Raw genomic sequence first — 26,295 nt, forward strand, 5'->3', positions numbered from 1 at the left:
ACGGGGAGGGACCTAGAAGCTCCAGGAGCAGGCTATTGGGGAGGGGCAGCTGCTGGGGGGGTGATGGGGGGAGGGTCCGTGAACACTAAGACTGGAAGGACTGTCCCTCACAACCCCCCTCATAGCAGTTGGGCCCCTCTCCTCCACCCTGTCCTTCCCCCGTCCCCACCCCTCACACACACCCACACCCACCCACACACACACACACACACACACGTCCTCGGTGGCCTCAAAAAAGACAGATATCTACAGTCCCAGCACTGGGAATATTGTTCCTACCTTTCCACAGAAGAGAATAAATCTGTCCTCAGGCAACACAATATTTCATAAGTATGTATGCATATGGCCTGCAGGGGCCACTTCCACCATCCTGGGCAGAGCACAGGCAGCCCCTAGTCTGAAGTCAGTGGAACCATGAAGGATCTTGGCTGGTTTCGTGAGCTTTGTATGATATTATTTGATGAACAGGTCTTAATTTGCCTGTAATCTTATATATCAATCTTCTCTTTTGCGGTTTGTCATTTGGTCTTGTTTAAGAAGTCCTCCCCTACCCAAGATCATAGAGCTTTTCTTCTGTGTCTCTATTCTAAATATTTCATATTCAGGTCTTTAATGCACCTAGAATGGTTTTTTTGGTGTATGGTGTGAGGTAGGGATCACATCTGATCTTTTCCCACATGGGCATCTACCATCCCAGCCCCATTATTTCCCCCCCACCCTGTCCTTCTCCACTGATGTGTGGTGAGCCCTTGGTCATATGCCACATCTTATGCCTATGTGGCTATGGCTCTCTCTTCTGTCTTTTTGGTTTACTTGTCCACCCGTTATACTTACTAAAGTTTTAAAGCAAGTCTTGATACTGAGGAGCGACTTCTTTTTTATCCTCTTTCTCTTTCTCCTTTTCCTCCTCCTCTTCCCTCTTCTCATCTTCTAAAATAATCTCACCTATCCCAGGTCCTCTGGTTTTCCTTAGAAGTTTAAAAAACAGCTTGCCAAGTTCCAGGAAAAATTCTGTTGGAATTTTTTTTTTGAAGGGGTAAATTGAGATTTTGTTGCATTTTGAATCCCTTTGAAGACTAGTCATGTCTAAAATGTTGAGTTTCTCCATCTATGAGCATAGCATATCTCTGTTTATTAAGATCTTTTCAATACATTTTCCCCTAAAGGACTTGCACATCATCTGTTAAATTTATTAGTAGGGACTTGATTTTTTTATCCCATTATGAATGCTATCTTCTTTTTAATTCATTTTCTGATTGTGTTGCCAGTATATAAAGACACAATTGACTTTTTTTTATTGAAATATAGTTGATTTACAATATTGTGTTAGTTTTGGGTGTACAGCAAAGGCAACACCCTTGACTTTTATATATGGATTTTGTATCAAGCAGCCTTGTAAACTCTTGTATTAAGTCTAATAATTATTTTTGGATTCCTTTTGTGGATTCTTTTTGGTTTCCTACTTACACAGTCATGCCATCTGCCAGTAATGACTGTATCATTTTCTTTTTTCCAGTCCTTTTAACTACAGTTTTTTTTTTCTCACTTTACTTCCCTGACAGTACAACATTGAATGGAAACAAAGGGAATATTCTCAATGTTTCATCATTAATTATGAGGTTTACAGGGGGTGTTTATAGACACCTTTATGAGATTAAGGAAGTTCCCTTTCAGTCCTAGTCTGCTATATGTTGAATTTCATCAAGTGCTTTTTCTGAGTGCATTGAGACAGTGACATAATTTTCCTCCTCTCATCAGTTAATGGGGTAAATTATGTTGATTGATTTTCTAATGTTAAAGCACCCTTGCATTTTCTGGGCTAAACTCAACTTTGCCATGGTGTCTTTGCTGGATTGGCTTTGTTGTTGTTGTTGGAACGCGTCCTCTTTTTCTGTTCCCTGGAACAATTTGTCTACTACAGTGATTATCAGTTCCTGAAGGTTTGATAGATTTCATCTGTAAAACTGTCTAGGCCTTCTTTGCTTTTGTAGCTTCCAGCCCCTCCATCCATCCATTTTAAATTTTGCTACTAATTTCTTTAGTAATCATGGGATTGTTCAGGTGTTTTGTTTTATCCGGAGTCAAATTTTTTATTGTGGTAAAAAATACATGTAACAAATTTACCATTTTAACCATTTTTCAGTGTACATTTCAGTAGTGTTAACTATATTCAAGGTGTTGTGAAAGAGATCTCCAGAACTTTTTCATTTACAAAACAGAAGTGCTGTAACCATTCATTAACTCTCCTTCCCCCCAACCCCTGGCACCCACCATTCTACGTTCTGTGTCTATGAATTCAACCACTTTAGATGCCTCACATAAGCGGACTCAGACAATATTTGTCTTTTGTAACTTGGCTTATTTCACATATAGTGTCATTGAGGTTCACCTATGTTGTAGCATCTGGGAGGATTTCCTTCCTTTTTACGGCAGAATAATATTCCATTTTGTGTAGAGACCACATTTTGCTCATTCATTCCTCAGTCAGGGGACACTCAGGCTGCTTCTACCTCTTGGCTGTTGTGGATAGTGCTGCCATGAACATGGGTATACAAATATCTCTTTGAGACTCTGTTTGACTCTTTTGGATATGTACCCAGAAATGGAATTGTTGGATCATATGGTGGTTCTCTTTTTAACTTTTTGAGGAACTTCCATACCATTTTCTCTGGCTTTTGCACCATTTTACAATCCCATCAAGAGTGCACAAGGCTTCTAATTTCTTCACATCCCTGCCAAAACTTGATGTTTTTTGCTTTTTTTTCTAAAAATGGTAACCATTCTAGTGGGTGTGAGGTGATATCTTATTGTGGTTTTGATTTACACTTCTTGATGATGAATGATGTTGAGCATCTTTTCATGTACCTGTTGGACATTTGTATGTCTTCTTTGGAGTGATGTCTATTCAAATCCTTTGTCCATTTTTTAATCAGGTAATTTGATTTTTGTCTTGTTGAGTTGTAGGAGTTCTTTGTATATTCTGGATATTAACCCCTTCTCAGATATATGATTTATATATATTTTCTCCCATTCTGTAGGATGTGTTTTTACTCTGTAGATTTTATCTTTCTTTGCACAAAAGTTTTTAAGCTTGATGGAGTCCCATTTGTCTACTTTTGCTTTTGTTTCCTATACTTTTGGTGTCATTGCCAAGAAGTCATTGCTAAGTCCAATGTCATGAAGCTTTCCCCCATATCTTCTTCTAGAAGTTTAATAGTTTTAGGTCTTACATTTAGGTCTTTAATTCACTTTGAGTTGATTTTTGTTGATGGTGTAAGATAAGGGTCCAGGTTCCTTTCTTTTTTTGCATGTGGAAATCTAGTTTTCCCAATACTATTTGTTGAAGAGACTGTCCTTTCCCTGTTGAATATTCTTGGCACCATTGTCAAAGATCATTTGATCACATACATGAGGATTTATTTCAGGACTCTCTATTCTGCTCTATTGCTCTGTGTGTCCATCTTCAGGCCAGTACCACACTGTTTTGATTCTTGTAGCTTTGTCATATGTTTTGACATCAGGAAGCCTGAGTCCTCCAACTTTGTTCTTCTTTTTCGGAGTTTCTTTGGCTATTTGGGGGTCTCTTGAGAGTCCATATGAATTTTAGGATAATTTTTTTCTACTTTGAGTCAATTTTTGATCAACAGTATTTTCCTAGAAATATGCCTATTTTATCAAAGTTTCAAACTTATTAGCAGAAAGTTGTGGTCTTATTATATTATTATGAAATTTGGTAGGTCAAAAGAAATTGAGCAAATGAAATTGCTTAACATTTAGCTATTTTTGATCTATAAAACAGCAGTTTTCTTATTTAACCTGATACATACAAAAGAGTAGACACCACTTATATGAATCATTCAGAAAATGATGATTAGATGCTATATATGTGTCCCCGCCACCAACTGGAGACATTCTGGATGCCTTTGAATCCCCCACCCTCTTTCTCCCTTGACAGAAGCAACCACGATCCTTTCCTTGCTTTTCTCTGTACTTGTCCCAAATATGAGTTATCCCTAAATGATATATATCATTTGGTTTTATACATTTGGAATTTATATAAATGGAATCATACTGGATGTATTTTTCTGTAACTTGTTGCTTTAGTTCTGTATTATACTCATGACGTACATCCAAGTTTATTCATTCCTATTGCTGAATAGTTTTCCATCATATAACCTTAATATAGTTTGTTTATTCTCCTTGTTAATGGACACTTGGGTTTTTTCTGGCCTTTGCCTATTATAAACAATGCTGCTGTGAACGATTTGAACATATAATCTGGTGTGTTTGTGAAAGACCTTCTCTAGGGTGTGCCCAAGAGTGTCATTATTAGGTCATAAATATGCTTCAGTTCTACTAGATAATGCCAAATTATTTTCCAAAAGAATTGTACCAGTTTATATTTGCCCTCCAACAGTACATGAGTTCCTGATACTCCAGGTCTCTGTCAACATGTGGTATTGTCACGCTTTTAAAATTCTGCCAATTTGTGGAAATGAAAAGATATCGCACTGTAGCTTTAATTTGCATTTTCACAGACCTGGTCTTCTGCATGAGGTGGGGCAAAGATATGAGTGAGCATCTCGCAGCCATACACACACACACACAAATAAACAATTGAAATACATGTGATCGAGTAGCCTCTTATACAGACTTTCAACTGATCCCTCTGTCCTTCTGTTCCCCACCCTGCCATGCATTTTTTTCTTTTGGTGCTTCCAAGTCTTGTGCACACCAGCCCCTGCCGCTGCCCGCCTCCTGTTTTCAAAGTTTGCGCTCTTTGCTCCTCCCCTTGTTTTCCAGCTTCTAAGATTTTCTTAGAAGGGACTCGTCTCCTTTTCTGTACTGAACTTATTCCTTTTTCACATCTGGTGTTCCCTTACTATCATTTTCGCCGTGTTTGAGAAGCAAGGACGATACAGGTGTTCAAGCTCCCCTGCTTAAGGCAGTTACCCATGATGTTTGAAATGGCTGTGCTATATGTGGTTCTGTCCCTTTTTTCCTTCCTGGCCTGGTTGATTTGGGTATTGTTGCCTTTCATTCTTGCCAGAGCCTATTTCATTCATTTCGAAAACCAACTTCGGGTTGTATTGATCTTTCTTGTTTCTATTTCATGAATTTCTGCTGCTTTGTGATTTCCTTCCTTCTGCTGCCTTTGGGTTTATTCTACTGTGGTTTTCCTAACTTCCTGCGGTGGTGCTCATCTTACTCATTTCCTCCCGAGTACCGTTTGAGCTACGTCCTGGTCCCAGAAGTTTTCATACGTAGCGTTTGCATTGTTGTTTAGTTCTAACATTTTTAAAAGATTTTCATTATAATTCTTCTTGGACCAATTATTTGGAAGTGTGTTTTTATTTTTTATATATTTTTTATTATTTTTAAATTTTTCATTAAAATTTTTTTTTAAATGGAGATACTAGGAATTGAACCCAGGACCTCATGCTAGGCATGCACTGTACCACTGAGTTAAACCCTCCCCCCTTAATTTTAGTTTTATTATCCATTTATGATTTTATTTTATTAAAAATTTTTGTTGTTTTTTCTGGGGGGTAGGTAATATTGTTTGTTTGTTTATTTAACTTTTTTCATTGAGTTAGTCATTTTATGTTTATTTATTTTTTAATGAAGGTACTGGGGATTGAACCTAGGACCTTGTGCATGCTAGGCACGGACTCTACCACTGAGCTATATCCTCCCCCCATTTATGACTTTATTTCATTGCAGTTTGAGAACATGATCCATACGGATGCCCATTATTCTAGTATTTGATGAGATGTGTTTTGAAGCCAAGGACATGGTGAGTCTTAGTAAGTGTTGAAGGTGAACTTGAAAAGCATGTGTAACCTCTAGTTTTGGGATGTCCATTAATCAACCTTGTTCAATTTGTGCTATAGTCTTACTAGTTTTGCCTGCCTGAGCTACCAAATGGAGTGAGAAGTAGTGTGATTTATTGTGGTGAAAATACTAATTAATTAATTTTTCCTTTTACTGCTACTTTTCTGTTTGATGTACATTTGAGGCTCTGCCACTAGGCAGGCACACACTCATGCAGAATGGTTAATGCTTCTGAATGGATTATTTCTTTAATCATTAGACAGCAACCTCTTTTATCCCTAATAATGATTTGTGCCTTGAGGTCTCCCTTGCCTGATATTAATTTCTCTCCACTAATTTCCTTTTGGATGGTATTTGCCGGGTACATCTCTTTCCATCTGTATCAATTAGGGCTTGGTGGCTGACCACAGAACCATTCTAATGGTGTAAGTTGTTTTTTTTAAGGATTTATTATCAGGTAGGGACAACTTGCACCATCTTGGGAGGAGATGGAGGTGCGACTCCTAGCCCTTCAAATCGCCACTTCTGGGATGAGGAACAAACCTTAACCTCAAAATTCAGATAAAACGCAGACTATCTCCCATCCCTCAGATAAGAGATTAAGCACCTCCTCCCCAGGCTGTCCACGCGTACCCTCCACCGCCAGCTGCCTCTCTGCCAAACAACGCCCCCTCGGAGGATCTGCAGCCTCAAGCTCTCATCCGAGCTGCATTCTCCTAGTACCAGCTGCCTCCTCATTTCCGCCGGGGCTGCAGGCCTGGGTCCAGCAAGTGCTAATTAGGTAGCACCCTCTACCCGACCTGTCTCTCCTTCGACAAAGGGTGCCATCGCCCACCCGGCCACCCGAGCCAGAACCCAGGAGTCACCTTGACTCTCACTCCACCCTTCCCCTCCCCCAGTGTCTGACCGCCCCACGCACCTGTTGACTGTCTTCTAATCTCTCTAATCCATCTGGGATTTCCGGCCTCAGCACGTCTGGCCTGTGTTGCATTAAGCTGTGTGCTTGTTCATCTCTGACTATTACCTACCTCCTTCGTGACCATCTACCTACCTACCTATCATCATTATCAATCTACCATCTAATCTCCCATCTCTCTTTAGTATCTATCAATCACTTGTCACCTCTGTCTCTTTATGATCAATCAATGTATCTATTATATATTATCTATTTTGGGGGTGAAATTCACATAACGAAATTAACTGTTTTAATGTGCACAATTCAGTGGCCTTTAGCATATTGACAGTGTTGTGCAACCATCAATGTCCCAGAACATTCCCATCACCCTAAAAGGAAACCTTGTTCCCATTCAGCAGTCACTCACTGTTTCCCACCTTCCCAGCTCCTGGCGACCAGCAATCTGCTTTGCGTCTCTGTAGATTTACCTATTCCGGACATTGCAGATAAACAGAATCATACAGTACGTGTGCTCTCTTATGACTGGCTTTTTTTCTTTAGCATGTTTTTACAGTTCATCCATGTTGTAGTAGGAAGAACTCTGTTCTTTGTGGAGCTGAATAATAGTCTGTTGTACGGAGAGACCACATTTTGCTTGTCCATTCATGGATTGATGGACATTCCAGCTGTTTCCACATTTTGGTTATCATCAAAATACTGTTAAGAATATTCCTCTGTAAGGGTATGATTGGACATTGGGGTTTTAAAAATTTTTAATTTTGGGGAGGGAGGTAATTAGGGTTTACTTATTTATATTTAGAGGTGGCATCGTGGATTGAAGCCAGGACCTGGTGTACGTGCTCTACCACTTGAGCTATACTCTCCCCCACTGGACACTAGTTTTCAATTCTCTTGGGTCTAAACCTCGGAGCAGAATGCTGGGGCACATGAGGACTCTCCATCTAGCTTTCGAGGACACGCCACACTCTTCCCCACCATGACGGCCCCACGTCCATTCCCACCAGCAGTGGATGAGGGCCAAGCGGTGTGCTCTCACCTCCCTCCAAAGTACCCTCCATAAGGCCTCCTTCAAGCACAACTCCTATATTGTTTCCATCCTGCTGAAAACACGTTGGTGGCTTCTCGTTTCCGGAATAAGCCCAGGCTTTTAGAGAGTGGCCTGGTCCCTCCTTCCCCCTTGCCCTTAGCATCCATGTCCAGCATCTTGCTCCTGATTGACCCCTGGACCTTTGCACAAGCGTTCCCTCTTCCTAGAAGGTATGGAACCACTTTGTCCCCGCTGCCCCTTGCTTGGCCAGCTCAGGGCTCTTCCTCCTCCGTGTCCCCCTACCAGCCTACTTTGCAACTCACTGGTTTTCTCAGTAACTTTCTAGCAGCTCCTCATGCACGGACCATACATCATCCCTTCCTCTCCACCCCAGCACAGGGTCAGGCTGAGTGCAGAGTCCTCCTGGGGCTCAGGCGTCACTGTGGCGACATGTTGCTGAGCCCGCCTCCCCACCACCCTGTCAGCCAGAGAGTGTGCGGAACAGCATCATCTTCGGGCGGGGTCGGGGGCTTGAGGTTATTCCTCCCCCAGGAAAACTGCTGCCCCCACTGTCCCTCCCCCAAGCCCTGACTAAGAGGCTGGGAGGCAGGACTGTACTTTCCACAGAAGGTTTTTACTGAGAAACTGAGGGAGGCTCCCCGACCCAAGGGCTGAGGGCCCCGGAAAGGCACACAGCGGTGCGGTGGCAGGGTCTCCCTCTCGGGTGGGGGCTGGCTTTGCAGAGACAGCTCCCCCGCTGACCCCTCTTTGGCACTGAGCTGGGCACACTGGTGCCCTCACGCCCGGCAGCCCCAGCGTCCATCCCCCCTTTGGCTGGCCTGCCCTCACCCCCGTGGTGGTTGGCAGTGTAGGCTGGTAGGGTGATGGGCCAGCCAGGGTCTGGCTAAAGAGGCCAGGCCACCCGTGAAGGACCATGGCCCAGGCCGCCTTCCCTGCTGGCGGGGTGCTCACATTGGCAGTCCAGATGGCTACACACAGGAATCCAATAAATTAGCTCGTAGGAGAGAGAAGGCTAGGGATGAAGGGACAGGAATACATTCTTATCATTGCTCTAGGAAATGCTGTGCGGTTCTGTCTCCTGCAGGCTCTTTGGGACAAGTGATAGGGAGAAGGTGCAGAGACTGTCTCACCGTGGGTCCCGCTTGGCTGTTTTTATGGCCGGAAGGGCATCACAGGAGATGGGAGGTGAGGTCTCCAAGGGACGGAAGAGGAGGAAGATGGGACCTCAGCCTCGGGAGGGCGGTGCCCAACAAATGCCAAGGCTCCTTGGCGCGGGCTGGTGCTGTGAACTGGGGCTCGCCTCTGACCCCTCTCCCCTTCCCCAGAGAAAACAAAGGCCTCGGCTCCCTCACGGGGTCACGGATGCAGTGGGGTTGGAAAGGGGCAGGCGATTTGGCTGGCGGTCCTCTAGGCAGGCGTGGCGGTGGCCCAGAGGCCCTGGAGGAGGGAAAGCATGCAGGGCAGGCCCACAGCGGGGCTGGGAGGGCAGGCGCTCCATTTCCTTCATGTGATCCGAGGGCTTGGGGAGGGGCAAGGGCCGAGGGCTGAGAGCCTTGGCCCGCTGTCAGGTGGCAGCGCCCTGGAGGCCTGAAGGGCCCTGGCCCAGGATCTGGCAGAGCTCCTGCAGGCGCCGCTGCATCTTGGGGATGCCCGCCAGCTGCTGCTCGAGCCGCTGCTTCTCCTCAGTCAGGCTCAGGCGGGCAGCTGAGTCCAGCTTCTCGAACTTCCAGCCGCCCTCCCCATCAAACTGCAGCAAGTGCGTGTGGTACTTCCTGGGCCAGAAGAGGGACAGGGATGGAGGCGCAGAGGTTGCGTGGCGGGAGACTCTGGCCCGGCTGCCAGGACCCTCTGCCCCTCCAGGGGCGGCACGCCCCTGCATTCCCGCCCAGCTGCGAAGCCCCGGGGGTGTTGGATGCAGGAACGGAGGGCACCTACCACAGGGAGGGTCGGTGGGTGATGGAAAGCAGGGCGATGCCTGCATCCTTGGCTGCCTGGAAGATCTTGCCTTCCACGTCGATGCTTACGGCGCTGGTACATTCATCCAAGAGGGCATACTTGGGCCTTGGGAGTGGGAGCCAAATGGGCGAGGCTGTGGACCCTCCACTCCTCCCCAACCCCGGGAACCCTGACCTTCAGGCTTATCCCATCTTGTGGCCCAGTCCCTGTCAGGTCCTGGGGCAGGGCAAGGCCTCCTGGAGGTGCCGCCTTCCCCCTGAAGGAGGTCCCAAGGAACACATATGCTGAGCAGGCCCCTGGGTGGCCCCGTGAAGCCTCCTGGTAGCGCCCGCGCAGCACCCGTCTCTGCGGCTGGATCAGAGGCTGCCGGTGCCCTGGGGAGCCCCGTCATCCCGGCGTGGCTCACCTGTGGTAGAACATGCGGGCCATGCCGACCCTCTGCTTCTCCCCCCCGGACAGAACGTCCTTCCAGTCGCACACAGCCTCCCAACCTGGGCAGGGGACACAATGGGTCTCTGCTCAGCTCAACAATGGAGGACACGAGCCTGGGCATGGCAGGAAGGCCAGGGGTGGCTCAAGGGGGCTGGGGAGACAAGTGGAAGTGGAACCTGGCACTGCACGTGGCTCAGAAAAGGCCGCCCACTGGGGACGTGCACTCCGGGTGCTCACCCATCCGCAGGGGGGACTTTAATAGTCCAAAAGAGTTCGGGCCAGAACTGTGTCCCCTCCAAAAAAAGACACATGGGAGTCCCCACCCCCAGTGCCTCAGTGTGTGACTATATTGGAGGTGGGGTCTTCACAGAAGTGATCAAATACAAGTGAAATAATTAGCTTGCCTTGGGGTGAGGTTTAACCATGTGACTGAATTTTGGCCAACAGACTATAAGTGTGTTATGCATGTGACAGCTTCTAGAATTTTCCTTAAAAGGCAGCCAGCATTCACCCTTTGCCCCCACCTCCCCAATTCCTCCACCCTATGGCCTGGGATGTGATGTGATGCTGCAGCAGCCACCAGGGACCCTGAGGTGACCTTGGGAATGGAGGCCACACATAGCAGTGACCTGAGGGCACTCATGGAGTGGAGCTGTCCCCACCAACCGTGGGCTGCCTTCTTCAGGACTTTTGTGTCACAGTGAAATAAACTTATAAATGATTGGAGCCACTGTTGAGGGGTGGTCCTGTTACTCTCAACTGAACTCAATACTAATAGGTTGTAATATTCACCCCAAAGTGGCCCCAGGCACTCAGGGGTCTGTGGGGGCCAGGAAGAGGGGTACACTCCCCAGGAGGCAAAAGAGGTCAGACCAGGCCAGGAGGCAGCTGGGGATGAAGCCTCACAGGGACCATGGCAACCAGAGCAGGCCAGGGACGGGCTGCCCCACTGAACTCACTGCCTGCAGTCCCCTTTCTGACACAGGCGACAACATCTGGGAAGAATGTTCACAGGTCATCTGCTGTTTCCCACAGACCCGCTGCGGGGCCTCCCAGGACCTCTTCCATTCAGTACTGGCACTGAGGTGGAGCCTTGTACCCCGCCCTTCTACAGGTGGACCGAGTCTCAGCAGGTGAGGTCCTGCTCAAGGGCAAGCCGCCTCTCAGCGGCCCGGCAGGAAGGGGAGACTCGCTGCTTGGCTTTCATGAAAATCCAAAACCCAGCCCATGCCTGCCCTCAGTTCATCCAGGCTGCTGGGCTGCCCTCTCCCGGGCAAGACGGGTGTTTAAAGACAAAGCAGAGATGCCCGAGTGACGCCTTCTCCTGCCAACGGCCTGTCCCTCCCTCCTGCAGTCTCCTTCCCAGGGGACACGCCCCCAGGCTCAAGGCAGACACCTGGATGGGCGTCCCCTCTGCCTCTGCTCCTGTCACTGATGCTCCAGGCCCTCTTTGAAGACACCCTGCACTCGCCTCCCCCAGGGCTGCTCGGCCCACACTCGTGGTCTGTCCTCTTGCTGAAATGCGTAGCTGACCTGTCACTTCCCCTCCTAAAGCCTTCCAAGGGCTTCCCTCCCTGTCAGGGAAGCCCCAGCTCCCTGCCTGGCCTGCAAGGCCCTCTGCCCCCCAGCACAGAGCCTGGAGAGGGCGCCCCACCCCGACGGGTCAGCACTCCCGCTGGATGTCCCCCACCAGGCTTGGCTCCCTTCCTGAGTGCCCTCAGGCCATCGGGGTGACCCTCTTCCTGTTGGCCCTCCCTGGAAGGTGGGGCTCTCCGGGGCACACAGTGCTTCGGACTCCTGAATGCTGCTTGGGGTAGTCTTCATCCCTTGGAGGCTAACAGGGAGGTTTGTAGCGGGGGGTGGCCACAGGCTCCCTGACTGAATCTTGGGACAAAAGATGATGGATTGCTGGCTTGCTCTCTGGCATGGAGAGGTGAGATGCCCTCCCCCTACCTCCTTCTCGCTGTAGGATGTGGTTCAGGTGCACAATGTCCAGAATGGCTTCCAGGTGCTGCTCAGAATAGCCCTTCCTTCGCATGTCCTCCACTGAGTCCGGGTAGATTACTTGGTCACGGAAGGAGCCCACCGACATGTAGGGCCTGGGGGAGAGTGGCATGTTCAATGAGGGAAGGGTGGCCCAGCTTCCCCGCCAATGCCCTGTACCTGGGCAGGCTCTGCCTGGGCCCTGCCTGCCCTGGGTAAGGCCGATTGGAAGACTGCAGACCCGGCCCAAAGCCCCAAAGTGGTCCAGGCAGGGCTTGGGCCCCTTGGTGCACACAGGCCACACCTGGCCATGCACATGCGTGTGCCCTTGTGCACACACCCACTCACACACAGCATGCACCCCACACACTCACACGCACACAGACATACCACCCCTTGCACCCTCACACTACACGGCCATGAAGCTGCCCACCGAAGTAGGAGCAGGCGGCAGGTGGAGGTGCCCCTGCCCCTCTGACTCGGAGGCAGCATCTTGCTGTCTTGTCCCCAGGCCTCAAGCTCTGCTACCTCCTAGACATCTGGTTCCACGGGTCAGAAGGGGCGGGGGGAGCTGGGGGCTCCGCACTCACCTCTGCGGGATGTAGAACATGCGCTGGGGCGGGGGCTTGTAGAGCACGCCACCGTACGTGGGCCAGAGCCCTCCCAGGACCCGGAACAGAGAGCTCTTGCCGCAGCCGTTGGGGCCGGTGATGAGCAGGTGCATGCCCTCTTCCACCTGCGGAGGCAGCCGCAGTGGGACCTGGCCCCGGGCCACCCTCCTCTCGCCTGGGAGAGCTCCCCGCACCCAGGTCCACGCCGGGGCAGCAGGCAGGCACCCTCCACCTCTCGGACGCCTGTTTCGGGCCAGTGCTGGTCCTCGACACGCACGAGAGAGCACAGGACCAGCGGGAGGGGGGCTGTTCTGCCATGGCCCCATGATAGGTACACGCCCCAGAAGGTGGACATCAGCCTGCAGCCCCAGCCTCCCCAGCAGAAATTGCCTTCCCTTTGGAACTGCCCTGGGAAAGGTACTTTCTTGAAAGCGCGAGGTGGGCAGTACAGACCCCCAACTCTGTCTGCTCTGGTGCCCTGCTGATCCCCCTGCTCCCCACAGCCTTCTCACTGTCCCCACAGGTGCTAAGGTGCCATAGAGATGCCACTGTGACCCCTGGGCTCAGCGTCAAGGGCTTCCAGCTCCCCCATCAGCTGATTACATGATGTCCACTGGTCTTATGGAAACACTTGCTTTAGGAGAAGGGCCGGCCGGAGCTGGGGGTGGGTGTGCAGAAAGGAGGGGTCAGGGGGCAGGGAGACTGGCGTCCTGGGGTGGGTTAAGTCCCCCATCTGTGTGACATAAGAGCAACACTAAGGGCCTTCCAGCCTGGGCAACACTTGGGAGGTCCCAGAGTGCGGCTGACACAAATGTCCGCGGGGTTTACCTCTGTCAGTGTCATGGGTTGGGTTGTGTCCCCTTCCAGTCATATATTGGAGTCCTGACTCCCAGGACCTCAGAATGTGACCTTATTTGGAAATCGAGTCTTTGCAGATGTAATTGGTTAATTAGATGAGGGGTAGGGTGGGCCCCTAATCCAATGTGACTGGTGTCCTTATAAAAAGGGGACGTTGGAGGCAGAGACTTGTGTACAGGGAAAGCGCCATGGGGAAGATGAAGGTGAGATCGAGGTGAAGCTCCTGCAAGGTGAGGAACGCCAGATTTGCAGCCAAATACCAGAAGCCGGGAGAGGCTTGGAGCGGACTCTCCCTTGCAGCCCTCGGAAGACACTCTAACGTGCACTGCTGTTATCTGAGCCCCTCACCCTGCGATCCTCCATTAGACCATAAACTCCCTTGGGCAGGGCCTGGGCTGGATGGAGGGTGGAGGGCGGGTCGGCTAGGCCCCTGGCTCCTCTGAGTGCCTGGCCCTGGGGAGATCTACCTTGGCCCCCAGCCAGCACCACAGCTGCCCCTCGTCTCCTTCCCTGAGTCTCCCCGACCGCCCTTCTGGTCCCACTGCCTGGCTGACCTGGCTGACCGTGGCCAGCACCTCCCAGCCCCGGAACCCAGCTGTACCACCGGCTCTGCCTGGAGAGAGCTCCTGCCCAGCCCCCAGCCCCGCTCTTCCATCCCAGTCACCCCTTCCTCCCCTCCTCTCACTCTAACCAGCTGCACCCCTGCTCCCCAGGGCCTCTGCTCTTTGCCCCCTTGGGCTTCCACTGCGCCTTCCTGGAAACCACGCACCTGGGATAAAGCAGCCCTCAGCGGCTTCCCCACCCTAACGGTGACTGCTTTCAGTGGCAATGGGGATCACACTGCTGGCCTGTGTCCAGCCTCTAACTGGCCCTCAGGTCCCCTCTCAGCAGATCAAGGCAAGGAGCTCAAAGCTCTGCCCCTGCCTGCTCCCTCTCTGCCCGCACACACGGCCCCTGTAGGACCTGGCCCCGTGGTCCCTCGCTCCTCGTCCCTGCCCACTTCTCCACCACACTGCCCACCTGCCTGCTGGCCTGCAGGCTCCTGGGTGAAGCTTCACGTAACGTCTACTTCCCCCAGGGACGGTGACCACCCTGCCTAAGGCCCTCGCTAGGCCCTGGGCAGCTGTCTAACCTGGGATCTCTGTAACCCTTTAGGTTTACCTCTGCTTTACAGCACCCAGCTTGGAGCTCAGGGAATACTGGTTGAATGAATGAATGATGAATGACTTGCTCTCACTTCTTCCCCTCCCCCCCGCCCCCAGGTCTCCCCTTGTCATTACTCCCTGACTTTGTCCAAAGCCCTGGCTGGGGACACAGAGCCCACCAGGGCTCTCTTTCCATAGACGGCTCCAGTAGAGGCTGAGTGCTCTCCCAGCGGGCAGGCTGTGCCTAGCACACACCTGCCCTGGGGGCTTCCTGAAGCAGATGGGTGGGACCCCAAGCCCAGGCTGGTAGAGGGCAACCTCTTCTATCACAGCTGGAGTTGGACCCGAGTCCCCAAGTCCTGGGCTTTTCAGGGACAGGGGCGGGGTACAAGGTGTTGGCAACAATAGGGCCAGGAGCCTCCGGCTGACTCTTGCCCAATCCTGCTGATCACTAGCCTCTTTTATCAGCTCTGACTCCATCACTGGGGAACTAACAGTCAGAGACACATTGGTCTTTCACCTTGAGCTTAGCCTGCCTGCCACGTAGACCCAGGGTCAATGGCTACTGACAACGTAGGCAGGCTGGCCAGCTACAAGCTAAGGGCTGAGGCTGGCTGATCCAGAAGGCCAGGCCCTGGGCCGAACGGCTCAGCCTATCCCAGCCAGCACTTTGGGCTGGCCCCCACTCCCCCACAGACTTACCTTGATGTTGAGGCTGGCCACCACCACCTCTCCTGTGGGTGTGATGATGGGGATGTTCTCGCAGACAATCCCTTGCTCCACATCCACCACTTGGCCTGGACAGAGAATGCCAGGAGGGAAGAAGGGGGTCAGCAGGACTCCCCCTACCTTCTGGTGGGTTCCCTTGCACCCCCCCACCCCTAACAGCGTGCCATTGTGTGGTCCAGGAGCCCTTGGGAATACAGCAGGTCTCCCCACCAGCCCAGCATGTGACCCCCCCATCCCACTGTGCTGTGCTCTGGGGGAAGGGCAAAGGGACCAGCAAGGCCTCCGCGGGGAAGATGCCCTCACCTCGGATCTGCAGAGGCCCCTCCACACGGGCGCCAGACCTCACCACAGCCCCAGACCCCGCTTGAGCATCCTCTGGCTCTCCGGGCCTCTTGAAACGGCAGTGCTGGACATCTTCAAATACCTGGAACATCTCGTGGACCCGGGCTGTATAGCCAGCCAGCTCTGTCACCTGCAGGGACGGTGAGCCTGGCTCAGCCCAGCCAGCCAAGGGTGGGGCTGGGGGCATGGCAGGGATGGGGGATGAGCTGGGGGGGTCACCTCCTTGTAGGACGACATGATTCGCTCGATGGCATCTGCGGCAGCTGTGAGGAGGTTGCGGGCAATGGTGAAGGCTTCTGTGCGCTCACTCACCAGCTCCTCCTCCTTCATCTCCAAGGCCGCCTTCTTCACGACCTCTGGGTCTGTGGAGCACAGTAGAGGGACAGGCAGGGACAGTGGAGAATCAGAACTGACCCACTGGGGAACAGAGGAGTCTCTCCAGCAAATGGAGCTGGGACAACTGGGTATCCACAAGCCAAAGAATGAGCCCTACCTCACATCACACACAAAAACAAACTCAAAGTGGAGCACTGGCTTGAACGTAAGAGTTGAGACTACAGAACTCTTAGGAGAAAGCAGGAGTAAATCTTCCCGGCCTGGGATCAGGTATGGCTTCTCAAAGAGGATGCCGAAAACACAAGCAATGAAAGAAAAACAGATATATGAGTTTAATCAAAATTAAAAACTTGGGGGCATCAAAGGAAATCATCCAGAGAGTGAAAAGACAACCCATAGACTGTAAGAAAATACCTGCAAATCACATATCTGATAAGGGGCTGGTACCCAGAATACATGAAGAACTTTTTAATCCAACAATAAAGAGACAAGCCAATTAAACAACAGGCAAAGGATCTGAACAGACATTTCTATTGTAAAATATACAATATCATGGCCAATAAGCACATGGAAAGACATTTATTAGTCATCAAATGGCAATGAGATACAACTTCGCACTTGGTAGGATGGCTTTAATTCAGAAGAGATAGTAACAAGCGATGGTGAGGAAATGGAGAAGTCTGTTAAACAGAGTTACCAACGTACCCAGCCATCCCACTCCTGGGTGTACACCTATCCAAAAGAAATGAAAACACAAATCCACACACAAGATTGTACATGAGTGTACACACCGGTGTTATTTACATGAGCCAAAAGGTGGAAATAACCCAAATGTCTACCGATGGATGAGTGGATACACAAAACGTGGTAGGTATGTACATACAAAGGATTATTCAGCCATAAGAAGGAATAAAGTACTGGTTTATCCTACACCATGGGTGAACCTTAAAAACATGATGCTGGGTGGCGGGGAGGGTATAGCTCAAGTGGTAGAGTGCATGCTTAGCATGCACGAGGTCCTGGGTTCAATCCCCAGTGCCTCCTCTAAAAATAAATAAGGAAATAAATAAACCTAGTTACCTCCTCCCCCCCAAAAACCTCAACACCCCTAAAACAAAACAAACAAAAAAAGAAATACTGTTATTAAAAAAACAAACAACCCCCCCCATGATGTTAAGTAAAAGAAGCCAGACACAGAAGGCCACATATTGTGTGACTCCATTTATACAAAAGGCCCAGAAGAGGCAAACCCACAGCCACAGAGAGCGGAGCAGAGAGCGGAGTGGTTGCCAGGGACTGCCAGGTAGGATAGGCAGTGATGGCTAATGGCTCTCGGCTTTCTTTTTGGGGTGGTGACAATGTTCTGGACTTAAGATAGCGGTGACGGTTGTAAAACTTTGTGACTATATTAAAAACCACCAAATTGCACACGTTAAAAGGCTGAATGGGGGGGGATAGCTCAGTGGTAGATAGCATGCTTGGTATGCCTGAGATCTTGGGTTCAATCCTCAGTACCTCCATTAAAAAATAAAAAGGCTGAATTGTATAGTGTGTTAATTACACCTCAATAACGCCTATAAACAAATGAGCCACTGGGCGTTTGGCTTTCTTTCTGATACGACCAGCTCCTTCCCCCTGGACTGCTCCCACACTGTGTCCTGCACTACCAGGCAGCCCCTCCTGAGGGGAGCCTCTCAAACATGAATATCCCCTTCCAGACCTCCACCCTACCCCATCCCCCCAACCTCTCCAGGAGAGGCTGTAGGCTGTGGCCATCCGCAATGCCACTATTCCTCCTCAGGAGCCCGCGAGCCTGCTCACATCTTAACTGGCTTTTCTGTGTCAGTCTAGACCCACAGTTGCTCACTTCAACTCTCTCTTGTCCATGGCCTTGACTCTCTTGTCCCTTGGATCCTCCAGAGGGGCAAGACTTTTATGCAAGGAATATTCTGGAAATAGTGATGGGGAGCAAGGTGGAGGCTGACTCTGAGGGCCAACTCTATCCAGGGACAGGATGGCAGGGTTGGGTGGGAAGGGGCGGGAAGTCAGCTCAAGGCAGGTGCAACATGGGGTGGATGGGCTTGGGATGACAGTCTAAGGTCCAGAACCTTCCTTCCCACCACGCCCCCAGGCGAGAGGGGCAGAAACTGTCCTCCTCGGACATCCTGTGAGCTGGAAAGTGACCTCACACAAAGGGAAAGGGTCTGCAGGGGCCCTGGCGACAGCTGGCACCTCCCTGGAGACAGAACTGCCCTCTGCAGCTTTCCTCAGGGCTGGAACCTCAGGCAGGCAGCTAAGACCAGTGTCCCAGAGCAGGACACTCCACAACTGGTGGAGGCCAGGCCACTCCTCCCAAGGGCCCTCCAGCTTGACAGAACCAGCGAGGCAGAGGGCAAAGGTGTCTCTATCTTCCCCGCTGATAAGTGCCTGCCTCCCCCTGCTAGTTTCCAGCGTTCTCAGCCTCCAGGTACTGGGGACACTGAGGGGACAAAACAGACAAACCTCTGCCCTCCTTGAGTCTAAAGGGGCAGAGCGACGATAAAGCAGACAGATAACACGGGCAGATGGGCTGTGAGCGCTCGCTCGGAGGAGCAGCGAGGCAGGGAGGGAGAAGAGAGGCGGGAGGATGGTCAGGGCAGGCGGCACCTGGAGGGTGCCTGTGAGCAAAGCTCACAGGGAGGGAGCCACTGGACGGGATGGCAGAGTGAGGAGGAGCACCAGCCCTGAGGCAGGAGCATGTTTTGGGGAATAGCAAAGAGGTCAGCAAGACAGGAGCGGAGGGGACATGGGGGATGGGAGCAGATCACGGGTTCCCAGGTAAACTGGCTATAAGGGCCATGAGGCTGGGGACAGGAGCTCATGCCTCTTTGAATCACCCACTAAGCCTGACACAGCAGAGGCTCCAAAAAGTCCTAGGCCTTCAGAGGAGGGAGAGGCCTGGGGACTGGAGAGGTTGTGCCCAGTGCCAGCCTCAGAGGGAAGGGGCTGCAGGGCTTCCTCACAGGAGCCACAGGTTGGTTTCCTCATGGGTCCGTTCCCATGCTCCAGGCTAGGTGGGCTGATGAGTCTGGCCTAAATTAGGCCGCCCTTTGTGTGAGCCCTTTGGTGGAAAGCAAGTACCACCTCCAAATAGATCCTTCCTCTTGGGGGTCACCACCCAGAGAGGGAGAGCCAGCTGAGGACATGGAAGTTCCAAGGTAGAGATGCCAGTAGGGAGAGAATCAGAGAATCAGAGAATCAGAGAGACTTCTGGTTCTGAAACAACTCAGCCTCCCTCTCTTTATATTCTCTGAAAACTCTTTACTGCATAAAATACAACACCTCGCAAACCAGAGCTGCGCTCGAAGGAAAGCAAAAGAAATTCCCAGGAGCAAAACGAGAACCCAGCAGCCAGGTATGCCTGTGAAACCCCCAGGGACAAGGGGCCAGGGCGGTTTCCTCCGTGCCACCAGGGCTCTAGGTGTGCGGAACAAAAGGCTTCCTGTAAGAATCTGTAATTATGCGTCTGGGGTTCAAATGAATACTGCCTCCAAGTTCAGGAAGCCCTCCTCCCCAAGCGGAGAAGTTAACATGAAAATGGCCTCCGACTGGTTAATTACCGGGGAGTGCTTGGCCAAAACAGAAGCTGACCTGCTCTGCGGAGTCCCACCCTCCAGTTAGGCCACTCAAGGTTCCCACTGAAGTGGGGTTGCAAAACACACAAGGACCTCGAGCGAAGATGGAGATGTAAGGTAAGGCTGACTTAGACCCTCAAGAATTTAGATCAGCGAAGAGTGAAATAGAGACCATAGAATAAGCAGATGAACACAACAGCTGGCAAAAAGGGAGCAGCCAAAGAGATGAGAAAATCAGACACTTACAAAAACAGTCTGAAATTTCACTTCGAAAAAGAAAATGCCTATTGGAGAGAGAATCAAACAGAACTTTACAGAAATAGTAATTGAAATAAAAAAAATCCAAATTAGGTGCAGCCGATAAACAACAAGGTCCTACCGTACAGCACAGGGAACTATATTCAATACCTTTTAATAACATACAATGAAAAACCATATGACAAGGAATATATATGTATATGTATAACTGACTCACTATGCTGTATGCCATAAAATTAAAATGACATTGTAAACCAACCATACTTCCATTTAAAAGCAAAGAATGCAAAAAAAGAATTAGAAGCAGCCGAAGAGAAAGCTGGCAAATGAGTGAGCAGGAAGGTCTGAGGCGGTCTCCAGGGATTCAGCAGAGATAGTGCTCAAAGGGGAACACTGGAGAGAGATGAAGGGCCACGAAGGAGAGGGTGAGCTGTCTAGCACGTGTCTCGTGGGAGTTCCAAAAGGAAAGAGTAAAAGGAATGAGAGAGGCAATATTTGAAGAGATAACAGCTGAGAAAAAAAATCTGAATATTCAAAGGCCATACAACAAGTCTCAAGCAGGAGAAACAGAAACACACAGGCAAATACTTCGTAGTGAAACTGCAGGCCAAAGGGAAAGAGAAAAGTCTAAGAGTAACCAGGGAGGCAGTGCAGCCGACGGAATGCTGTCAATGGGTTGAGAGAGAATGACTGTCCCCTTCAAGTCCCATGCTCAATGAAACTTCAGGAAAACACGGTAAAACAAAGAATTTTCAGACAACACAATAATCTCGAAGCTCCCATGACAAAAGCCTCATGGCAAGAACTTTTGAAGGACATCTGAAACAGGGTCACCAGGCTGTGGGGAAGGGCTGGTGAGCAAAGAAAGCATAAACTCACGCACCGACCCAATAAAGCCACAGCCAAGTATAAAACAACGGGAAAGCAAACTTGACATACATCAGCACATCAGCCTCCAGTCAATGTTCTAAGGGCCAGGAGGAGGAGGAGGAGCCACTGATGCATTCAGACTGTTCTTAAGCATGTACCTTCACCTTCAAAGGGCAACCATAAAAAGACTGCAAACAGAATGAATCCACTGCAGAGCAGCAGAAGAACAAAATGGGAATCCTTGGTCCCTGCAAGGCCTTGGGGAAGAGAACTCTGCCCTCAACAACTTGCAAAAACTATTTCAGGCCTGGGACAGCCAAAGCCCAAGGAGTAAGGGGCTCCCTCAAGGTTCTTCCCCATCCTCCCACCTCCAAGTCGCAGTTGGGCTGAGGACAGGGACAGATGGGTCTGGTGAGGGGACACAGGGTGTTCCTGAGTTGTAGTCCCTGGGCTTGGCTGGGTGGTACCAAGAAGCGTGAGATGCTGTAAAAGGGAGATGCACGCAGTGTGGGAGGCAGCAAGGTGTGAACTCTGGTGATCTCGAGGGTGCCAGTGGCTCCATAACCCCAGCAGGAGAAGAGGCGACAGTGCTGGCTGAGCACTGGGCCCTCCTAAGCCTTGCCCCAGTGGTCCAGGAGGACAGGCGCCCTCTGCCCCCGCCCCCTGGGAGTGCTGGCTCTCACCTGACTCTGAGTAGCCGGTGGCGGTGATGATGGGGACTGCCACCATGACCAGGCCTGAGGCGCTCCATACGTACTTCATGAGGAACTGCTCCAGCATGACGTACCACAGGCGCTCCAGCAGGATAAGGTTGATCTGTGAGGCCAGGTCCTGGTAGGAGTGCTGCAGCAGGGCCAGCTCCACCTGGGGGGGGTGGCGACAGAGAGACCCAGAGGCCTGGGGGTCACTACTGTGGAGGTGACAGCAAGTCCCCAAACGCCGCTCACGCAGTGATGCCGTTTGATGGCCATGACAAGGTTGAGAGCTGGGGTTATGACAGGGCACATTTATGGGGGCAGATCTCAGGCTCCGGGGAAGTATGGGATGGCCTGACATCACAGCACTGGAGTACAGTGGTGGTGAAGGGATGCCCCCCTCACCTGCCGAGGCCCACTCTCGTCTCCCCTTTCTACTACCTCTTTATTTGGGATGCTCGCCACGCCCACGCCCCCTTCCTTTGCCCTAGACAGCTGCCCATTTCTTTGGCCAACTGCTGGGGGGCTGCCCTGAACTAAGCAAAGGGCAGCACAGGAAAGCAAAAGGCAACACTGGGTTTTGAAGAACTTGGGTCAATCATCTCTGTCTACTTAGGCCCCGCCTCTCTCTACTTTCCCATAGTTCCTCCAGATGAGAAACTTGCACAGCATGCTCCCATCGGAACCTGGTGGGCACACTCCCAAGCCAGCTCCTGCCGGCATCACCCCCAGCGGCCAGCCCCACACCCAAGCCAGCTGAGGACTCTAGCCTACCAGTTCAGCAGTGGGAGGGCCTCCACTGCCCTCCCCTCCCTCTTCCAGCACTGGCCACGCACTGGCCACCGTCTGCCATCTCAGGATAGGGACAGATGGGAAAGAAAAGGGCCTGTGCAGGGCCTAGAGAAGGGAGAGTGGGAAAGGGGCGGGAGAGAAAGAGGCCCTCTGCGGCAGTAACAGTTAGACAGGTAGCGGCGGTGGTGGGGGGGCTGGAGTTGTCAGGAAGTGGTCACAGCAAGGTGGCCAGTCAGTGGGTCACAGATTTCTTGGTTCAGTACAGGGGCACATGCCCTAGCCCTGTCTTCTCACCCCCGACGGACAATAGTTGCCCAGCCTGGAATGGTTTCCTTTGCCAAGTGGTTTCACAGGTGATTCTCCATTTGATTCTCACCACATCCCGCTGCTTGTGTATTCTCATGTCCATTGCACAGTAGGACTCTGAAGCCCAGAGAGGCAAAGTGACATGCCCAAGCTCACACAGCCTGGAGGTAGCAAGAGGTGTAGAATTTGGACCCCATTGGCAGAGCCATCAGGAGAACCAAATTCTTGTAAATGATGCTTTGACTTATTAAGAAACGTTAACCTAGTCTCAAGCCAACAAGAGGTTGTGTGTGTGTGTGTGTGTGTGTGTGTGTGTACATGCGTGTCTAAATAAGCTGCCTCGTTGAAATCCCAGTAATAGCAGAATACCCTGCTGTCTGCCCTCCAGCCAGCTGATCACCTCTGCCCTAGCCTGAGCTTGGGCCAGTGTCCACGGGGACATAAGCCAGCGGGACTGGGGTGACCCACATGCCTGCACAGTCAGGGCAATCAATCCACCCACGAAGGTCCGTCACTCCACGCTGCTTCCAGTCCTTTGGCCAAGGCCTAAACAGACAAGCTGTGGATGCACACCAGGCCCCTCCCACCCTGGCCGGTGAATCCTCCAGGTGAACATGCTATTTCCTGAAACTAGCCCAGAGGAAGCCCTTCTAAAGAGCTAGTGATCTCTCTTCTGCCCCCACCATCCAGGTGCAGAGCTTTGCTTTGCCTCAAGCCAATCTCTAGTTCCTGAAGTGAGCACGCCTACTCTGAGCACCCTGGCAATCCAGGCTTGTGCTGGGAGCTGGCAGGAGTGCCAGCTGGGGCTGACAGTGTAGCTGTGGGTAATGTGCCAAGTTCCTCACCCAAGGCCACGGCCGCCTGCCAAGCCCCTGCGGCCCGACGGATGGGACAGGAGTCGAGGAGAGTGCAGCGGCAGACCAGGCACTTTTTCTCCTAATCTGGAGCCCAGCCCATGCCTGGGATGCCCACTATCTGTGGAGTTCAGGGAGAAGCCTTTTTTAAAAAAATCAGGGACAAGTCTGCCTCTCTGCCTGAGGTGACGCACAGCCAATGAGACAAGGACTGGGAGCACGTGGCCAGCTAACCCGGGGAGGACACACAGGCCTTCAGGAGATGGATGCCGATGGGCCCCTCCCCCAAGAAACACAAGGGAACCGAAACCGGAGTCGCAGAGAGCGGAGCCCGAGGCAGTTGCAACCCCAGGCACGAGGAAGGGGAGGGGCTGAGGCTAGATAAAGGGAGCATTGGCCTGGAGTAACCTTTCCCAGGCCGGGGTCCGGTCCTCGCCGCCTTGGCCCGGCCCGGCCCCAGACCCAGCCTGGCCCCAGACCCAGCCTGCCGGGGAGCTGCACGGCTGGGCCCCGGGCGGAAGGGCGGCCCCGCCGGGGGCAGGGTGGCCAACGGGCGGGCAGGAAGTGCGTCCCGCCGCCGCTGTGGTGGAGGCCTGGGCCCGCCTGCCCGGCATCCCTGGCTGGGGCCTCAGGGAGGCGGGTGAGCCCGCAGCCAGGCTGGCTCTCGGGCACCGGAGGAGGGGGAAGCCTTGACCTGGAGCGCCGAGCTCTGCCACTGCTGCAGCCACCACACTGGGCGCTGCTTGTTAACCTCAGCTTGGGCTGAGTCATGCCCATAATGCCTGCCTGCCCGGCCGGCCAGCTCAGCCGGACACTGGCCTTCAAAGGGCCTGGGGGCCCAGGAGGGGCCAGGCAGCAGGCCACATCCCATCATCCCTGCTCCCAGATGGCAGGGGCCTCCTCCCTCTCGGCTGCAAGAGTGAGTCAAGCCGTGAGCTCTCTGGTCTCAAACCGCTCTGGTCCACAGCCTCACGGCCAGGACAAGCGAGGAGGAGAGGAAGCAGAAGTGGCCTAGGGCAGTCCCCACCCAGCCTTCCTGCTTCTCCATTACTGTGCCCGTCTGGGCTGCCCAAGGCCCTGGCTGTCCCTGGCCTCCCTCTCCCGTAGTCTGCCCACACCTCGGGCATCTGCCCCAGCCAGCCCTGGGCTTTCCCGGCCATTTACGGCCGCCTGCCCCCGAGCCTCCAGCCACACACTCCACAGCGCCCCAACCTGCCCCACCTCGTGGCCCCCATAGAAGGCGATCTCCTCAGAGTTGGCCACCACTCGAGAGTGCATGTAGCGCAGCTCCCCCTTCCGCCGCGCCTCCTCTGCCACCAGCTCCCCAAACTTGGGCGAGAAGGCTCGCAGCACGTTGGCTGTGAGGAACACCACAAGGCCAGCGATGGCCGAGGGCCAGGCCGTGCCAGCGCCGCGGGAGCGGGCCTCTCGAAGCAGGGTGTAGGCAGTCACCGCCACATCCAGGAGTGGTTTGGTCAGGTTGGAGTACAGGTGGGCCACAGAGGCAGCGAAGGCCACCACATCCTCCGTCAGGGACTGGTCTGGGTTGCGAAGCCGCCCGTCCATGTTGCTGACTCGGTAGTAGGTCTGCTGGGAGAAGTAGAGGCTGTAAGCGTGGGCCACGAGGCGGCTGCGGAAAGACAGGGCCAGCTGGCCCTCCAGGTAGCGGATGGCACTGTTGACGAACGTGGCAGGGAGAGCGATGAGGAGCCACTGCAGGAGCTGCCAGCCGAAGGCCCGGGGGTCCTTGCGCACGATGCAGCGGGCCAGCCGGCCATCCAGGCGGGCCACATACACTGATAGGAAAGTCCGGCTCACTAGGGCGGCTGAGTGCAGTGCCAGCAGCCCGGTCTCCCGGCACAGGATCCTGGGGAAGAGCAGCCGCAGGAGCCACAGGAGTCGCTGCAAGAACACCCGGTTGACGCCGGCCTTGGCCGCCACAGCCACTGTGGCCCCAGAGACCTCCTGTGCCGACTCCCCGGCCGACCCCTGAGGGCTCCTGGCCGGAGCCAGGCACTGCCGCACCAGGGGGTAGATTTTGTGGGCTCCATAGGCCGTGAGGGCCAGGACCACAGCTGTGCGTTTCAGCGTGGTCACCCGCGAGGGCCGGTGGGTAGAAAGCACCGTCATATCACCTGGGCTGGACTCACGGGGCTGGGACTGGTGCCTGAGACAGCAGAGGAGGCAGGTGGCTGGAAGGGTTGCTGCTGTGACCCCGGGCTCGTTGTCTAGGCAACTGGAAACCTTGCAGTGGTCCCTGAGACTGTCGCTTTAGGCCACCCGGACAGTGCTGGGGCCCCTGGTGTGGTGGGCTCAGGGCCCTCCAGGGTCGCGGCCTCTTCAGGCAGCCGAGGTGGAGGAACTTGTCAGTCCTCTGGGGTCAGAGCCTCCAGAGGTCTCAGGCAGAGAGGGCGTCTCTTCCTCTCTACCTCCTCCTCCCCTGGTGGCGCCCCTCCCCGGGGCACCAGGCGCGTCGGTCCGCTCCACAGCCTGGCCGAAGCGACTGTGACTCCGCCACCCGCCCAGAATCCCCACCTACCCACCCACCCCTCCCCAGGGGCGAGTCGGGGGAAGGGGAGGAGGCGGAGGAGGGGCGGGAGGCGGAGCCCGGGCTCAGGGCGCCCCACCCCGTTCTCGCCCCATGCTTGGGCCCCGCCCCCTCCCCGGACCACAGAGACGTGGGAGGACCGCGCGGGCTAGAGAAGCGGCACCTCG

General features: G+C 52.8%; 1 protein-coding gene across 2 annotated transcripts; it reads right to left on the reverse strand.

Moving 5' to 3' along the window:
• Positions 1-8,391: 8,391 nt before the first annotated feature.
• On the reverse strand, positions 8,392-26,098 carry ABCD1 (ATP binding cassette subfamily D member 1). Of its 2 annotated transcripts, none has more exons than XM_031446500.2 (10): positions 24,802-26,098; positions 21,617-21,797; positions 16,075-16,217; positions 15,817-15,985; positions 15,487-15,581; positions 12,761-12,906; positions 12,141-12,286; positions 10,162-10,246; positions 9,735-9,860; positions 8,392-9,571 (listed from the first exon to the last, which is right to left on the reverse strand). In XM_031446500.2, exons 1-10 carry the CDS (start codon positions 25,708-25,710, stop codon positions 9,364-9,366), a joined length of 2,208 nt encoding a protein of 735 aa, XP_031302360.1. In that variant the 5' UTR covers positions 25,711-26,098; the 3' UTR covers positions 8,392-9,363. The 2 variants fall into 2 exon arrangements, with proteins under 2 accessions (XP_031302360.1, XP_064338767.1); XM_064482697.1 differs by lacking the exon at positions 24,802-26,098 and adding an exon at positions 22,403-24,783.
• Between the last annotated feature and the right edge of the window lie 197 nt (positions 26,099-26,295).

Source organism: Camelus dromedarius, chromosome X, assembly GCF_036321535.1.
Source record: "Camelus dromedarius isolate mCamDro1 chromosome X, mCamDro1.pat, whole genome shotgun sequence".
Lineage (NCBI taxonomy): Eukaryota > Metazoa > Chordata > Mammalia > Artiodactyla > Camelidae > Camelus > Camelus dromedarius.

What these genes read in the sequence shown, in the direction of transcription:
- ABCD1 (XM_031446500.2), bottom strand. Translation starts at nt 25,710, where the DNA reads ATGACGGTGCTTTCTACCCACCGGCCCTCGCGGGTGACCACGCTGAAA. An exon ending in CACCGGCTACTCAGAGTCAG is followed by an intron (nt 16,218 to 21,616) that starts GTGAGAGCCAGC and finishes TGTGCTCCACAG; the next exon opens with ACCCAGAGGTCGTGAAGAAG. An exon ending in TCATGTCGTCCTACAAGGAG is followed by an intron (nt 15,986 to 16,074) that starts GTGACCCCCCCA and finishes CCGTCCCTGCAG; the next exon opens with GTGACAGAGCTGGCTGGCTA.